The sequence below is a fragment of the Protopterus annectens genome, chromosome 13.part0 (assembly GCF_019279795.1).
Source record: "Protopterus annectens isolate FY-2018-M chromosome 13.part0, PAN1.0, whole genome shotgun sequence".
Classification (NCBI taxonomy): Eukaryota; Metazoa; Chordata; order Ceratodontiformes; family Protopteridae; genus Protopterus; species Protopterus annectens.
The window spans coordinates 165,750,025-165,769,231 of NC_056747.1; the positions used below are offsets into that span (position 1 = coordinate 165,750,025).

General features: G+C 41.5%; 1 protein-coding gene across 1 annotated transcript in view; it reads right to left on the bottom strand.

Annotated features, from left to right (window-relative positions):
• MYO9B (myosin IXB) overlaps nucleotides 1-19,207 on the bottom strand; it is a 1,188,949-nt gene that overhangs the window by 933,154 nt on the left and 236,588 nt on the right. The window contains exons 8-9 of the mRNA XM_044054768.1: nucleotides 18,128-18,262; nucleotides 11,969-12,090 (exon numbers count right to left, since the gene is read on the bottom strand). Of these exons, the coding sequence (XP_043910703.1) occupies nucleotides 11,969-12,090; nucleotides 18,128-18,262 (257 nt within the window). The remainder of the gene's footprint in view (nucleotides 1-11,968; nucleotides 12,091-18,127; nucleotides 18,263-19,207) is intronic.

Sequence of the window (19,207 nt, forward strand, 5' to 3'; positions counted from 1 at the left end):
CATAGGGAGGAAGAGAATATTCCTGTTCAGAAGAGGAATCAGAGGAAATGGAAACCTGATCTGAAGATTGATATTCTATCTCTTGCCTAGGCCTCGTAACAGGAAGGGGATGGGAACCCCTGATCTAAGTAATTAGGTCTTCAGCCATTTTAAGCATCCGTTTTTTAGGCATGGTGGCTTGTCCAGGAGAATGCTGTACTTGTTCCTTTGTCTTTAGAGCTGCTTTAGTCTTTGCCTTTGAAGCTGAAGTTGATTTCACATATAACTGTGTAGGCCCGAAAACACCCTCAGAAGCAGATGCCTGTTCAGCGGCTCCGGACCCATCTGAGGGAATAGTTTCCGAGTGTCCAATACCTTGAGTTTCCAGCAGCCTAGTCAGCTCCACATGGGAGTCGGAAGCGGCCTGTGGCTCTTTGGTGGCGGGCGTCAGGGGCTGCGAAAGCGCCTCACTGAGAACCGGCAAACCAGCGACAGGCCTAGCGGAAGCCTCGTCGTCGGTTTTGGACCTCGGATGCCTGTCCTTTTTCTTTTTCTTTGCGCTTTTTATAAACTCCGGTAGTCGGCTGTTCCGATGGCATTATATAATTGAATCTTCTGCTAAAGTAATGAAATGCAAAATCATACCGACGCTTAACAGTGCGTTGGTTAAATCTAGCACAAAAAAGACAACTAGCAACGTCGTGGTCAGGGCCTAGGCAAGGAATACAGTAAGAATGAAAATCCTTATGAGGTACTTGCTTCCCACAAGAAATACAATTATTAACTTTTTCTGACATCGGTCTGGAGCAAGAAAAAAGTTTCCCCAACGGGGTACTTCGCTTTAATGAAGACTTCGGATCTGAAATTCGAATTTGAAAATCTCAGGAGTTGGCCGACCAGCACTTGCAAACCGCTTTTGCTTCAGGCACTGCGCAGCAAGAAAGACTGGAGAAAATGGCATCAGCTGCATCTTTTATAACCCTGGCGCACTGATGTCAGGCAGCAGGTGACAGCAACCGATGCCGGACCTAGACTTTGGAACTCGGGCCGACTGCGGGTAGCCTGTCAGCAGGATAACCCAATTGTAATGACTGCAACAGTGAAACACGATGAACATCTGGTGTTATAGCTAGTGACATTCAGACTTCTTTTCTCTGGTTTTACTAACAATAACTACTGTCATGGAAAGGAGTAATAAAAGCTCCTCCCCCAACTGTCACAGAGACAGAACTAAACAGCCAATGAAACAATTTCCCGTATCAAGCCTAGTCCATTTCAGCCTGACAGTCAACATGGTGGCAGAAAATGAAAGAATATCATCCTGTCAATTTAAACTTTTTAATACAAGAAACCTCAAGACAAGTACTTTATACTTAAGTGTTATTTATCAAGGCATCAACATTTCTGATCAGCAGTAAAATCAGTAACCTGAACAGTCAAAGAGCACTTGTACTTCATTAACTAAATTTCCTCCATGAAGAGATGAATCTTAAATGGGGGACGGAAGATGTATTTCTGATTAGAAAGAAATTTAATCAGGTTAGATTTGTTCTCTTGCCTCTGGATGAAGTGCACTCCAGTGGTGGAAATAAAACATGCAAGGGCATTTCTCATAAGATCTACAAGGCCTACTGCAGATGTTCAGTCTGGACTACTGGCTCATTTTTCCAATCTGGTGGACTTTTCAAGTAGCCTTTCATTGGAGTGACTCCGGCCCATGCCAAAACCAAGCAAGCCTTGTTCATAAAGGATGAATTCTCCACTTTACACCAATAGGCTTTAATTACAGCAAGGGCATCTGAAATATCTGTTAAACACTTAAACATCTGTATTATTTGACTTTAAGAAGGCACCTGAAGCAAGCAGACCCTCACATTCATGGTACAAGTCCCAAGCAAAAGGGCAGCCAAAAAATAAATAAAATAAAAATGGGCGGAGGAGGATAATCTCAGAATTTAGTTAATAACCTCTGAATCATGGCTTCATAGTGTGGAGACAAAATCAGGAAGAACATGTCATGGACAGACATTTCAGTAATAAGACAGGAAAGCAGAAACTTCAAGTGGAAAGTATCACTGCAGTGGGTAACCGATTCCCCTACTTGTAACAACAAAACACAAGACCTAGAGACAAGTAGGTTCTCTTTGCTCTCCAAAGGAGAATGCAAGCTGGTCAAATAGTCAAATATTAAAAGCCTGGAAAGGCAAAATATCAACACTCTACGTCTCTCTCATCTATGAAGAATTCTATTATTCCTTGCTCTTCTCATAAGCAGTAAATAAGGCAAGGTTATGAAATGCCTGACTTGTGGTTAGATACAAAACTACCTTTGAGAATGAACTGAAGTTTCTCCTAAATAAGAACCTGTCACAACAGAACACCTGTTAGAGGTCAATCAAAGAGAGACTGATAGCTTGCAAACATGCAGAACATACAACTTTTTTAACAGCACAAAGATGGATCAACCATCACCTCAAATAGTTACAGTAGTTGGGCCTCCCTGGTGAGGATTACTTACAAGAAATAAAGTCACCTAAAATTAATGCATACTTTCCCATCTGTCAATCTGGTGTCAATTACAGTCATGCTGACAAAAAGCTTTCTAGCTATCCACCCATCATAAACAGAGATCCTCCACATACATAAGGAGTGGTTCTGGCCCAGAAATTGTAGTTACTGGCCGTTTGAGCAATCTCTCTCAACTTTCTGATTTGAAAGCCTGCATTTGCACTTGTTTCTGTCCTGTAACTAGTCTAGTGCAGATACAGATTCTTAGTTTTAACACTTGAATTTGCTTATTCATGCTCAGCACTTGTTCAGAACTTGTAAGCACTAAATAAGCTACTAATTACTATAGCACTCAATCTTCCTCATTACCTAGAGGAAAACAGTTTTTGTACTTAATTTTCTCACTTGCTTACAGAAAAACAGCTCTTGTACTCACTTTCCTCACTTATCTAGAGGAAAATATTTTTTTATTCAGGCATGTCCAAGGGTCAGCTCCCAGTGTTCTTGCCCGTCTATCTGATGAATCTGGGCATCTTGAGACAATATAGAAATTGCCTCGTACACAGACAACCCTCTCCTCCTAACACTACAACCTGTGAGAGATGCACTTATCTAGCCAAACTGGTGGTAAAGCTCTCTCCAACCAAGGCTGAACGTGACCGTCATGAGGAGAAGGTAAACATTTGCACCACACCAAAATCATCACATAGTCTCACTAAATCTACACCACCAAAATCCACACATAGTAACACAAAAACATTCGGGGAGGCTCTCAATAATCTGTCCAAGCAACAGACCTCCAAAGCAGAAACGGAAGCAACCTCCATCCCCCAACACAACCCAAATGACACATAGCCCACAGACTGTGTGCCACTCAACCACAGCCAATAAGGCAAAACAACATACCCAACACACTAGTCATAGGTGACTCTATAGTCAGGCACACTGATGTCCCACTCACCAGGCTAAACAAAGAGAAGGTTACTGTCAGCTGCCTGTCAGGTGCCAGGATCCGCCACATAACCCACGCACTCACGTCACTCCACAACAAGTACAAATATGACTCTGTCATTGTCCATGTTGGTGTGAATGACCTGAAACGTACCTCCCTGGACTACATAAAGAGAGACGTGGAAGAGCTCTTCGATCTTGTAGCCCAGGCAGGTATGACCCCAGCCCTGAGAAGCATTCTGCCATCGCCCAGAATGATACCGCAGTACAAAGACAAAATGATTGACTTCAACAATTGGCTAAGCTTCTGGTGTCATTCTAAGGGGATCCAGTATCTGTCTGCTTGAGATGACATGGTCGATAGGCCACGATGCTTTGCCACAGATGGCCTGCACCTGTCACCCCTGGGATTCTGGATACTGGCTAAAGCTCTTGCTGCCCTTATAGTGCCTTTTTTAGGCAAGGTTCAAATAACAAATTCACCACCGGAACAGGCAAGCAAAAACTGAGGGTAATGCTACTCAATGCTAGAAGTCTAAATCTCAAAATGCACTCACTAGAGGCACTCCTTAAAATGGAGAACATCGATATCTGTGCAGTGACTGAGACCTGGTTCACGGCTCCAGAGAGCACCCCTGCACTACCAGGCTATAACTCATACCACACTTTTCGGCAATGTAACCTGGACCGAAACACCAAAGGCGGAGGTGTGTCCATATTCATTAAGAATATCCACACTTCCAGGCTAGTTGCTCAGCATAATGCATCCGAGGTTATCCAAGTACAACTAACTCTGGGCAAAACTACAATCCAAATTGTAGCTTGCTACAGATCCCCCACCATGCCCCAGGACTCCCACTCCTCTTTTCTTGATGTACTGTAAAATATTAGGGTTCAACTAAACACCCTAATAATAGGCAACTTCAACTACCTCACCATCAACTGGGAAAACTACTTGTGTACTAACTCTTTAGCTCCACGCTTTCTGGAATTCATAAACTCCAATGCCCTGGATCAACTTATCCACACCCCCACCAGGGGCAACAATATCCTAGACCTAGTCAATACCAACATGAGTGACCGGTGTTCCACACCTGAAGTCAACTCCTCGTTGGTCCAATCCGACCATAAGCTAATCACCCTTGATATCCACATCCCTCCCCCACCCCTCATTAAGGAAACCACGGTAAAAAATTTCTCCAAAGCCAACTTCATGCTTAAGTGGTGAACTTCATGACACCCATGCAGATGGACAATACAGTTGCAATTACTGAATCCTACACAAATTCACTCCTATAAGCACTTACACGAGTGCATGGATTGTGCTATCCTAAACAGAACCAAGAAGCTTATCCTGCAAAAAAAGGAAGTCAATCTGGTGGTCCCCTGCCACACACAAACTGTACAACAGAAGGAAGAAACTGTTGCAAAAGAGTAAAATCCCATGAGTGGAGGAGCTCCCTGGTCAGCCTCAGTAAGAAGCTGAGATTCCTTAAAAGATCCTCCAAAGCTTGCTACGAAAACAAAATCACCACTAATTCTAAGGACAACCACAAAGCATTCTACAGCTATGTCAAGAATCTTGATGGCAACACCCAGATCTGCTCTGAGTTACAGCACAAAGGCACGAAAATTACAGAACCAACTGATATTGCCAACATCCTGGCAGATAGGTTCAATGCTAACTTTACCACCCCCTAAAGGGCCCATATCTATACAGGAAGAATGCAGAGTCCTTGTAATCACAACTACGCAGGTAAAAGCTGCACTCTCTAAAGCCAAAAACCCAGCATCCACAGGACCGGACAACATCCCAGGCTGCGTTTTACACGAACTTCAGAACAAACTGGCTCCCCACTTAAGCACCATGTTCAATAATAGCCTCGCATCAGGCTTTGTGCCCACTGAATGGCACACAGCAACAGTTATCCCACTCCACAAAGGGGGAGCCACCACTGATCCCGGGAACTATTGACATTGACCTATTAGCCTGACGAGCCTGGTCTGCAAGGCCATGGAACGTACCATCATGGAACTCAAAGACATTGGTAACCTCCAAACTCTGGATCCCACCCAGTTCGGGTTTGTGAAAGGCAGATCATGCCTCCTGAACCTGACTGACTTCTTTGAGGTAGTCAGCAAAGCCGTAGATGAGGGTAAGGTGGTTCACACACCCTATCTTGACCTTGCCAAGGCTTTCGACACCATCCCCCATTCTGGAATTATAGCTTAACTCACTAAACTAGGAATAAATCCCTACATCACAAGATGGGTTGCCAAGTGGCTCCCTGACAGAACCCACACTGTAAAAGTTGCAGACTCAAAATCTGACCTCAAAGCAGTGACAAGTGGAGTACCACAGGGTTCCGTCCTGGGACCTCTCCTGTTTGGTATCTACTTCTCTGAGGTACAGGCTAACACAGAAGGCCTCTGGTTAATGAAGTTCGCAGATGACTGCAAGCTAGGAGCCACAGTCAAGTCCACAAATGATGTGGACATCCTACAGAAGGGCCTCACTGAGACGGATGCCTGGTGTCAGAGCCATGGCCTCAAGCTCAATGCCAAAAAGTGCAGTGTCATCCCCTTTGGTAAAAACTCTGTACCCATGAACTACCACATAGGCAACAATCTACTTAACACCGAATGTGTGATAAGAGACCTTGGGACCCAGGTGGACAGTAGTCTCTCCTTTGATAGTCACATCACCACAGTAGTCAGGAACTCCTTCCACGTGGCACACCTCATCATACAAGGGTTCTCATCCAGGAAAAAAAAGAGGTCATTATTCCCCTCTACTCGACTCTCATTAGACCCATTATAGAGTACAACACCCCTTTTGGGATGTACCTCACAAGACATCTGCAGCAGCTGCAAAGGCCACAGGAGTACCTCACAAAGAAAATTACTGGCCTCAAACATGCCCTACACTGACCACCTCAAAAAACTCCAGCGTTACTCTATAGCATATCGCCTAACATATAAAGCTATGTCAAACCCAGAGCTGTTGGACATGCTACACCTAAAGAAATCCCAATCCCTCTGAGCTACACACTCTAGGGACCTAAACCTTGTCACCACAATAAACAGGACATGCTGGAGGGATAGATTCCTGTCCCAGAGACTTCCCATACACTGGAACAGGCTACCCAACTATGTTAAGCAAAGTTCTTCAATAGCACTCTTCAAGAAAAATCTTGATGAGTGGATGGGAAATAGGAAATGCACCCCGGGAATCACTTCTGTGTCTCTGCTCGACAGTGGCACAGGAAAGTAACTTTATTGGGTGGCGTAAGCCAGGGAACCTTGTTGGCTAGGCTTACGTAGGCCCTTGGGCAGATAGCCTAGTACCTACCAATGAACCTATAAGGTGACAGCCACAAGGACGAATGTCATCTGGAGCAGAAATCACAGTACTGCCAAAGCAACCAGAGCAAAACAGAAGGTACAAGTCTCTCCTTGCATAACTTGAAAGAGGCAGGCTCCATTGTAGAGTGTCCGAGGTGAGAACTATGAAGCTATAATTACATCAAATTTTAAAGCACGATCACTACCTCCCAAAGAGTGAGACTACCTTTACAAGACACCCCTTATGAGTCAAGTATACAGGACAACAAATTCTCCCTGGTACACCCTCCATTTAAAACTGCTACAAGTTTGAGAGCCTTCTCTAGACTGGGACCTGTTACCCAAACCACCTACGTACTGATAACAAAAAACTAGAAATCATTAAAAGCTTCAAATACACACAAAAAACATCTCTGAGTCTACCTGCAACTGCTACCACAACAGATAGTAAAATGACCACCTCATACAACAGATAATGCATTTAAAAAACTTTTCTCACACTCAAAGTGGCATTTTATATCTGCCTATTTCATTTCACAGGAGTTTACAGTTATACGACACAGGTTAAAACAGCTCTATCCAAAGCCAAAAACACAGCTTCAATGGGACCGGACAGTGTCCCAGGCTGTCTCTTACAAGAGCTCCAAAAATGAACTAACCCCTCACCTAAACACACTGTCCAAACTCAGCCTCTCTACAGGCTATGTACCCACAGAGTGGCGCACAGCAACAGTTATCCCGCTCCACAAAGGTGGAGCCACAACTGACCCCGGGAACTATCGCCCTATAAGCCTGACTAGCCTGGTCTGCAAGACTATGGAATGCATCATCATGGAACTCATTAACAGAGACATTGGGAACCTCCAAACCTTGGACCCTACCCAGTCTGGCTTTAAGGGCAGATCATGCCGCCTAAACCTGGTGGACTTCAAGATGGTTACCAAGGCATTAGACGAAGGAAAGGAGGTCCACACAGCCTACCTAGACCTCGCAAAGGCTTTCAACACCATTCCCCATTCTAGTATTATAGACAAGCTCACCAGCTTGAACATAAATCCCTACGTCATGACATGGGTTGCCAACTGGCTCAAGGATATAACCCACATGGTGAGAGTTGCAGGCTCTACGTCAGACTCTAAACTGGTTACAAGTGGCGTCCCCCCAGGGCTCAGTCCTAGGACCCATCCTGTTCGGTACATACTTCTCAGAGGTACAGGCAAGCATAGGAGGACTATGGCTGACCAAGTTCGCAGACGACTGCAAACTAGGGGCCATAACTGATTCTCCGGCTGATACAGACACCCTCCAGATGGGTCTCACTGAGACTGATACCTGGTGTCAAAATCATGGCCTTAAGCTAAATGCCAAAAAGTGCATAGCCATCCCCTTTGGAAAAAACAAAGTACCCGCAAACTACCACATAGGTGGTAGTCACCTAAATTCAGAAAATGTAATAAGGGATCTGGGGACCCAAGTAGATAGTAATCTCTTCTTTGATAATCATATTGCCAAGGTGGTTAGAAAATCATTTATCTGGCCCACCTAATCACAAAAGGGTTTGCATCGAGAACAAAAGAGGTTATTGTGCCTCTCTACTCATCACTCGTTAGACCCATCACAGAATACAACGCCCCATTTGGGATGTACCTTACAAGACACCTGCAACAGCTGGAAAGACCACAAAAGTACCTCACCAACAGGATTACTGGCCTCAAACAGATGCCCTATGCAGCCCGACTCAAGAAACTCCAGCTGTACTCAGTTGAATACCGCTTACTCAGAGGTGATCTCTGCCTGACATACAAGGCCATGTCCAACCCAGAATTGATGGACATGCTCCACCTAAAAAAAACAAATGCCGGAGAGACACAAGCTCTAGAGATATAAACCTCACCACAACTTGCTGGACATGCTGGAGGGATAGACTCCTATCCCAGAGACTCCCCATGCTTTGGAACAGGATTCCAATATACATCAGGCAGAGCCCCCTCACTAACACTCTTCAACAGAAACCTTGACAGGTGGATGGGAAACAGAAAATTTACCCCGGGGATCACTGCAGTGGCTCTGCTGGACAGTGGCACAGGGAACTAATGGCTCTGCTGAACAAAGGCACAGGGAACTAATCTAAGGGGGTGGCAAAAGCCAACACATTCTGGCTAGGCTTAGCCAAATACTTACCTGTGAACCTATATAGTACATGTATGACTGCAATGTCTTTTATGCACAGCTGGGCTTGTAGTTTTGTTTACATATTTGTTCTCTCAATGCACTCTGCATCTTCTTAATCATACCACATCTGCATTGAATATCACCATCAAATGTATCTGATACTGTTGACCGCTAAGAACCTGAAGTACTTTCTTCTTCGAGTTAAGGCTGAAAAGGGTCAAAAGACTAGCCCATATATAAAATTTTAAATTATTTTATTTCACATACATTCATTTACAGTTCAGAGTAATGGCGAGTGTGGAAGAGAGGTGAAGAAGACAGTACAGGCAGAGTAGAGTGTGTGGAGAAGAGTGTCAGGAGTGATTTGTGACAAAATGAGTACCAGTAAGAGTGAAAGGGAAGGTCTACAAGAGGGTAGTGAGACCAGCTATGTTATATGGGATGGAGACAGTTACACTGACAAAAATGCAAGACTCGCAGCTGGATGTGGCAGACCTAAAGATGTTAAGATTTGCACTGGGTGTGAGGACGGTGGACAGGATTTGAAATAAGTATATTAGAGGGTCAGCCCAGACTGGACGGTTTCGAGAGAAAGCCAGAGAGGCAAGACTGCATTGGTTTGGACATGTGCTGAGGAGGGATGCTGGATATATTGGGAAAAGGATGCTAAGAATGGAGCTGCCAGGTAAGAGGAAAAAAGGAAGCCCTAAGATAAGGTTTATGGATGTGGTGAGATAGGACATGCAAGTGGCTGGTGTGACAAAGCAAAATGCAGAGGACAGGAAGAAATGGAAACGGATGATCCGCTGTAGCAACCCCTAACAGGAACAGCCAAAAGAAAACAATGATACACACGCACACATTGTTGTTAACAGGGACGCATCAATGATCCACTCAGACCCCTTTCTGGTTCACCCTGGCATCACTGTCTGGCTAAGTGTTTTGCAAAGGGTCACATAGTAAAGCAATTGGAGACTACAGGAATCAAACCCAAACTTCTAAGGATATGGGTAGATCAGCCATAGTCTTAACTCCAAAACCAGTCAGTGTAGAACAGCACCATATTTCATCATGTTATGAAAAGGTACAAACCCATATGACAAGAAAATAAGGAAACCATACCATGAGAAGGGGAGCCATTCCACACAGTTACTTTACTGGATTATTCCTACTGGTACACTTATTCCATCTGCCCAAAACAATTATTCTTCTGAAGGGGTTCCCTTCCTATCATACAACTATTTATCTACACTGATTACCTATGTTATCCAATTTGTGGTCATGGAGAGTCACACACTAACCTGGCAAGCCGAAGGTGAAGGACAGGAAAACAATCCTGTGTGGGTTGCCAGTCTACTGCGGGATTTGAAAACACACATAGGAACAGATTTTATAACATTAATAATTCACCCACATGTATGTCTTTGGGAGGCAGGAGAAATCCAAAGAAAAATCTACATGAAGAACATGAAAAATGGGCAAAACCAGAACTCCAGCCAGGACCCAAACCAAAAACTACGTATTGTGAAGCAGCAACACTAAATACTAAATTCACCATTCTATCTGGGTACAAATATTCAGGGTTTTATTTTAATAAATTCTTTTTAATTTAATAACTTCTAACAAATAGGAGTCATTAAAAATTTGTTAAGACATTGCTAGATATACAGTGGAAGTGAATTCCAAATTTTAGCCCAATGACAAAACTATGTAGTCTCAAAAATAGTTTAGCATGTTTTACTAACTGAATTTAGAGTGAAATGATAGAGTACATAATTTTACCTTGCTTTTTACCTTGCTTTTTTTCTGCTTTCATGTGTAACAAACAAGGTGGAGGTGTGGAAGAGTGTTGGCTATAATGTATGTGCGCCTATGCCTTATCAGACAATTTAATAAAGATGTTAAAAAATATGTATACATGTCCCCCCCAACAACTAAATTGTGTTACCCTTTATACTAACTTATCTTTTCTAAATGCCTTCTCTAAACTCCTACCTGAAAACAAAAGTGTTTTATAGTTTACTATTTCTTTATAACCATATGTATAAATCTCTTCTCATATTTCCAGCAAACTAACTATTATGATATGTAAATACATAATAATCCAATGTTGTTTCTACAGATATTAGCTTCTCGGAATATGCTTTGTAATTTTTTTGCTTGCCTTTTTACAGCTGTAATTTTTTAATTCTAACTGTATATTTTTGGAGCTTTTCTCCCTGGGCCTCCACTGAAAAAGGGCTAATTCTAGCTCAGTCAGACTTTCCCAATCAACAAAGGTAAAATAAATAAATAAAATAAACACACATCCACACCCTCATGCACTCTGTGTCAAAATAATTTTTGGTATTGAAAAGGTATGTTTTTCAGAAATGAGATGCGTCCGTCTGGGTGCAAAGGTTTAAATCACATCATAACAAATATGTCTGTGATTTTTAATGTAAACCCTAGTATATCTCACTGCTGAAAATGAAGTGCATAGAACAAGGGACATGCTAAATGTCTGGCTAAGCCTGGACATGCCACTGCACTCCAGATGCCTATGATCACAGTTATTTGGCCCTAGCCCCAACACAAGGCAAATAATCTTGTGTCAGGAAGACCGTAAAGGTAAGAGAGTCAGCTACCCACAAAGTTTTCCAAAAGTCCTTTGTTTATACAGCTTGCATTTTCTTATGCAGCCATGCACAAGGGATGTGTCAACAGGTATACCAGCGTTTCTTTGGGAAGCCTGTTCATCATCAGTAGCACACTGTGCCTACCTAAGGAGTGAACACATTATACATAACTCCTTCAACTTCCTCCATCTCAGAAGACCTTAAAAGATGGAGAGCAGTACTGCTTCAAAGTCATAGCAACTTTCTCATATTAGCAATCTCCCACATTCAAATACAAAACGACTCCTCGCAGGTTCCTATAAGGTATACAACACATGAAACCATCTTTGCATAATTTGCTGCACTTAGCTACACTATAACACTTATCTAGAAAAATGATTTTTTATTTTTCTTACTTGCTTTCTTCATCCAAAAGATAAAACAGGCCAGTGGGTTTCTTGCTGATCAAATGGATGCAACCTACGTTATCAGTGTAGTCAATATTATGCCAGCTGATGTCTTCGCTCTGGTACTCCTCCTGTGCAGGAAACAACGAGAAGCTATGACCATCAGGGAAACATGCAGTAAGTCAAAAAACAATGTGTATTAAAAAGGTTCAGCCATACGTGTTACGGCATCACATCTATCAATTACAGCACTTCAAAATCAAACACCATGGCTTAAATACTAACTCAAGCAGGCTCTATAGATGCTGAAGTCCACACTGCGAAATCATGTTTTAATTTTCCCTTTTCTCAAGTTAACCAGACCTTTTCCATTTTCTTTCATTTTAAGGACAAACTGCTTATAAATAAATCTACAAATTCTTTACTTAGATTAATATAAATATAGAGCTGTTCTAGCATTTACAGTACCGTGGCCTAGATTTGGCTACTGGCCTAGGCACTGATGAACGGTTAGCTAAAATAAAGGGGGAATGAGCCACGCATGTGCAGTTTTTCTCTCTCAAGAAAACTGGGGAGTGCACATACTAATATACTCATTAGGGGGGGCAAAGTAACAGGGTACAGCAAAGCTCCATCCAACTGCAGTTTAATGGAGTCAAATCCAAACGTCTATATTATCATACTATAAAAGGCATTAGTCAAACTGGACACTAGACTAACAAGTAATGACCAGATGGACTAGAAAGTGCCTGAAGTCAGCAGACGATATGGAAACACAAAAGAAAAAATACCTGACACACAAAAATATGCAATGTACTGTATCTTGGTTGTGGTGCCACTCACTAGTATTAGATGATGCCAATAACACTTTGAAACATGCCACAGAACATCCAATTTATGGATTATTTCCATGGTTTAATTTCTCCACTTTTTTGGGGTTTCTAATACCATGATGGGTATGGACCCCATTCCTAAGTCAAAGTATGATTAAAATTCATGAAATTAGTATCGTTTGAATCATTGATGTTAGCCAAACGTGCTCTTCAAAGCACTAGCAGTGACTAAGCCTGTAACCATGGCATGTCAAATACTAGAACAGACAGGCTAGTTACTAGGGTTAAAATCAGACTGGACAGAAGCCTACAGAGAAAGAGAGAATGGAAGAGTAGGTGTACTGGAAGGAAAGCGCGTAGCAAGAATACTCAAGTAATCCCTGGAAAGAATCATTCACCCTCAAATCCTATATCCCCAAATTAGTACTAATGTATCATGTTCTGTGTGTGTGTGTGTGTGTGTGTGGGGGGGGGGGTATGCAACTCATGAATGAAAAAAGGTAATGTTAGTATTTATGAAGAAAGGCAGTGCTGGACAGTTTAGCTGACAGGAAAGGAAAAAATGAATTTCAGTACAGAAATTATAAAGTTTTGCACTCTGGAATTAAAACATACAAGGTTATAAAAAGACTGGAGGGACAGTACTTCCTTTTTCTTGAATTAAGGCAAGAAAAAAGCTTAGGAAAAACATGAAAAACATCACATAGAAATAAAGTATTTGGGACAGTGTAGGAGGGCTGCATCACAAAAGGTATAAAAAAATAACAAAAAAGTGACTTGTGGCATGATAAAATGCCCTCTGTGAAACTATGCCTACAAGAGGTACATCCCTACTTTGGAAGGCACATCTTCAAAAATGATTTCCATTTCTTGATGGAATGCAGAGATTGTCAAGTCAAGTCAATGAAGATGTTAACAAAAGCAACACACACACAGAAGTAAAGGCACTCTGTGTCTGTGCAGTACAGAACACAAAAGCAAAAAGGGAGAGCTCTGACATTCAAGGTGATACAATCTGGGAGAGATTGAAGCACAGGATTACTTTTAACACAAGAAAGTACAAAAAGGCATCAGAATGGGGCTGCTAAAGCACAGTGTGTTGGGAGGGGGGGGGGTTGGCACAGAAGGAGAATGGACCGAGGAAGGACTACACATGCACAGGAGGAAGCAAGTTTTTGAGAACGTGCAAGTGGTGTACTCCTGCCCACTATAAAAAAATCAGTCTAATGGTGGAGGCTAGAGAAAGATGCAAATATGTCTTCCATTAACTGCACAACCAGGTAGACTCAAAGGCATCAGATCTGTTGGTGGTACCTGTATGCTCTAACTATGGAAAGACCGTAAACCACTGCAGTTAACATTTGCAGAAGTAAGCAGTTTCACATTACCAGAGTTTACTAATCCACCTTCTTCATTGTTACAATAAGACTAAGTTATTACCAAGAACGGGAGTATTTAAAAAACATCCCAATCCATGCAGCAGACAAGGCCTTGGCATTTTCAGCAGCTTTCAGCCTCACTGTTCATAATAAAACAAACATAATAGCAACTGCAATATCAGTTCTGTAGGGCACCAACAGATGCTTCAAATGCACTGAAGGAACACCTGAGATATTTAACCAGCAAAGAATCATCAAGCTCAGTCACTGAAAGACGTTCTTCCTGCAAGTAGAAGGGAAGCATTTTGTTACAGTTTCTCAAATTCTGATGACTTCTCAGCATTAATCTTTCCATCTGTAAAAAGCAAGCTCTTCAAGCATTTTGCAGAACTCTTTTAATGTCAGTGTGAGATTACATGTACGTCATCTGGAAATTTTTGTAATTCAGCACTTCCTCTATACTCTGCAAAAATGACTATGCATTTATGTCATGCTGTCACCAGGTTCCTTATCACAATTCACTTCTGTGCACCAAAGCTTACAGTTAGTATGCTTGCTGTTAACATACTTACTGAAGTACAAAAAAGTCATCAGTTTGATGAGTTTAGTACAAATTTTCTCTCCACAAACAAAATTCTGCCAGAGATGTTCTAGAGAGCCCCCACCCTCAACTTTTATAAACATATTCCAAGTTGCATAACATAGGGGAAAGGGGAGAGGAACTTTAAATTCACAGCTCAGACGAGCTGTGGCTGCACAGAATTCTGCCATTATCACCCAGTTTTCTGTTCATATGCATCAACATATGGAACAGACAAAACTAACATCCTTAAAACACAATACATGATAATCAGACATGCATTATCTATGAAACACTGCTTAAATAAGCTATAAAAAGTTATTGACTGGAAGGAAAACCAGCTGTACTGCCTCAAGCAAGACAGACCAGGACAAAACTAAGGAGGCAGTACATACCCTTCCACAGAAAAATAATCCCAACAAGAAGCTCTCCTTACCATAAATCAGACACAAATCCCAGCTAGGAATGGGCTAAGACATCACAAAACTTGGCACAAACCTGCATCTAGTTGCAGCCTACCCCCCCCCCCCCCCCCAAGTAACTAGAAGAAATTCTAGTTTGTTTTAAAAACTTTACAACCACCATTCTAAATACATAGCAATTAGTGCACAAACCTAGACTACCTTGGGTGCGATGCCACGTGGCTTTTAGTTTAAAGCCAACTCAAGCACTATAAATTCTAGCTAAGCATACATAAAAAGGCACAAGATGACTGCTACTGCTAGTACTCTACACAGCTACACCTCTCCTTTACTGAAAATTCACAGAACCTCAATTAAATCCTCCACTAATATAACCCTCTCCATAAAATTCAGGGAGTCAATTCCACCTGCTTACCACAGCTTCTGTGAATAACCACTTCCTTGCACGTAAGATGAGAACTGTTCCTGCTCTTTGTAAACTGCCCATTCCTACCACCCAATTTTTCCTTCTTGGCACTACTACATGGCATGTTCCCAACAGCTCTACTGACACAAACAAGCCCTCCTTTCCCTTTCTGTCTCTAGACATAACACCCCAATCTACCAAGTCTATCCAAATATTCTCCTTTCCCATGCTGGTGTCCTTTCTCCACAGTAACAGCTTCACTTCCTTCTCCCTGTATAATCTTCAACATCAAAAGCAAATATTCCTCCTTTGGCTTTGTCTGCAATTTACAAATGACCTCCTTAGTTCTGAGGTATTTCTTATTAAAGATGCTACCCAGCATTCTGCTGGGTTTACACACTGGTTATCCATTCTCTTCTGGTGATTTATCCCAGTTATGTTTATTAACTACCCCCACCCCCAAGTCTTGTTTTCCTGTACACTTGGGTTAAAGCTGGACCTTCCCAAAACTACACACTCTTTGAAGGTCACTGCTGCACCAATGCAGCACTTCACATTTTCATTAGTGAATTGCATCTGAGACCTCCAAACCAGAACACAGCCAACAGCCAGGAAAGTTCACATCCCTGGAGTAGTGTGCAACAAATAAGATGAACACATGCAAATCTACAACAGTACATTTAATAACATCCCTCAGTGACCACTGCCCAGTTATTAATAACTGAGCCAGCAACATATCAAATCACTTTCATATACTAATCATCGGCAGGTGGTTTACTTTCAAATGAAAACAAGCTCTATAACAGGAATATCCATGATCAACCCCTGATAAAACAGTGATGAAATATGTTCCATTTGTGACAAGAATTAGAGCACCAAGGATGACTGCTGCCAAAGGAAGGGAGAATGGATAAAATAAAATATTGCACCTATCAATCAGTAAAGTCAAGACACCAGTATGAAAAACTTAGCTAATACTGTGTGTAAATGTACAAATCATTTTGCATTAAAAAAGGTAACAACTTCTACCAATTCCATGATCAGATATCAAGCAGCTAACACATGCAAAAAAAAAAAAACTAGTATATATGTAAGGTACGTAGTCCTGGCAAACCAAATAAATCTAAGCAGCATACAGAAAAAAAGGTATACTTTTCTTATGCCCACATGTGCACATACTGCTGCTGGTAGAAAGATTTACCTAGTCCTTTTTTTGGCTAGCACCCTGCCACTACCCCACCCATCCTTAACTTCACCTTCTTTCCTCCAGCTGTCCCAGCTTTTCATAAACGCATTAGCTGGAATTAACTGCACCCCTATAACCTCCTCTGTTTGTGCAATCAGTCTCCATGATGTAGAACTTCCTGAGGTTCAGGTTCATTATTTGCAGCAGATGTTCTTTTTGACCACTCATTCCCTTCAGTTTTACACTACACAGCAGCTTGAATGATCAGAAGGATCATGTCCCAGTATCTTTCCTTGTTTCCAGTGCAAATGCATAATACCCATTAACCTCCCATTATAATGCAAATCCCTTCATCGCCTCAACTGCTTTCCTTTGCACCTCTCCTTGCACAGCACCATTCTGCCCTTGTCTGGCCTCCAGAACTGCCTGCACTATATGCCTGACAATGTTTGATTAGCCTCAGTACTGTGGAAGAGAAATCCATATCCTGGAGTCTATTTCTGTCAGGCTATATCCTGCTGGCTTAAGTAGCAACCTCTTCCCTTTTCACTTGAAGGTCCACTAATGCAGAGTAACCATCATTCCTAGATAATTTCCTTGGTCTGTTTACTTGAGTTTCAGTTCTTTGGATTATTACATCTATATGCAGCATGTTGTAAATATCTGTGACTTCTATGACGATTCTTAAAATAGTCATAGCATACCAAACACTTTTCTCCTCAATCTGTAAATAGGTTGACTGCCCCTAATGTCCTCTGTTACAACTGAAACTAACATATTAAAAAGCATCATAATTTACAAGGAATGGCAGCAAAACAGTCAGTACAAAGTTTATAAATATGCCATATTATAAAACTTTTCAAAAGGCACTATAATTGTATTTAGATTTGTTATCAAGGGTAGAGCACTGGTTCAATTCTGGCATTTTAACAAAGGCATAGGATAAGTCTTAGCATAACAGGCATTATAGCAAACAAAACAAACCAAAAATACTTAACACAAAATGCAAACATACTAATGCATAATGTTGTACTAGGTGTTTGAGTGAAAAAGTAATATGCACGTAATGTATTCATACTACTGAAGTTAAGCAATTCAGGAGAGGCAGAGGGTCTTGCTATAGGATAATAAAGAATGAAAGTTTGTGAGAAGATATGATGGGTGTACTTTGGAAAGGGAAAAAATGGAGAGAGAGAGAGAGAGAGAGAAATGGAGGACAGCAAATGGGGGATTACTAAATTGTTTAGGGGATTACTGGACCTTAGTTAAAAGTGATCAGTCAGAGAAAAGGATAACCTGCATTTGACAAAAATTCTGCAAAAAGTAACTTTTACCACACTTAAATGAAAAGATTTCATTTACCTGTTCTAGCTTGAAGATATGCTGATTGAAATAATACTGAAGTTGCTCATTTGCATAATTGATGCAGAACTGTTCAAAACTGTTGGTCTGGAAATCTTCAAATCCAAAAATGTCTAAAACACCTATAGATAAACACTGTAAAAAAAAAAAAAAAAGTTAAACTTTATCTAGCACACACGTACGCTATACATATTTGGTACGTTGGAACTATAAAAAAGATCAACAAATAAGTGTTTGCAGCACAACGTACGAAATAGATCAACTAAATCATTTCACATGTCCAGGCTAAGACCAAAGTACAAGTAAGGTCAGACGATGAAAGAACACCATCCTGTAGTTTGGTAACCAAGTAGGTTACATGCACACAGCCATTAAATACAGAATGGTACATGGAGATCAAGTACATCTCCTGAACACAGACAAACAATGCTAGCGTTGCTTTTCCAATCTTTATATTGATAGATCGATATCCAAAAAGTTCCTTCCACATGGACTAAATCATTTACTATACCTTTACACAAAGGTGCAACATCTACAGAGTGTAATAACTACAGGCCCACTGCAGTCCTCTTCCCCTATTGAAAATACTTGAAAAAAGTATTCATGCTCAGCCTCTACATCACCTAATTGAAATAATCTGTTCTCAGAAACACAGCATGCTTTCAGACATCATCACATTACAGCCACTGCCCTCCTTCACTTCTACAACACTGTAAACCAGCATAGGAACAATGAACCTAGTGTCAATTGTGGTCCTAGACTTATCCAAAGCTTTTGACACTATCACACCAACATTTACTCACCAAACTTTCTTTTACAGGACTCTCTGAATCCACCCTTACACGGTTCCTTTGTTACTTATCTAGAAGTCAACAAGCAGACAAACGGAACAGGACCTCTCTCCTCTCCCCAAGTTCCCATAGGTGTCCTTTAGGGTTCTATACTAGGACCTCTCTCTCTAATATTTTTATAAACAAGCATCACACTGATTGAATTAACAGTTAGAGATGACAATACCCAGACTACAAGAAGTCACTCAAATTTCACTTTCTTCCATCAAACCCTGGATGAAAAATTCAA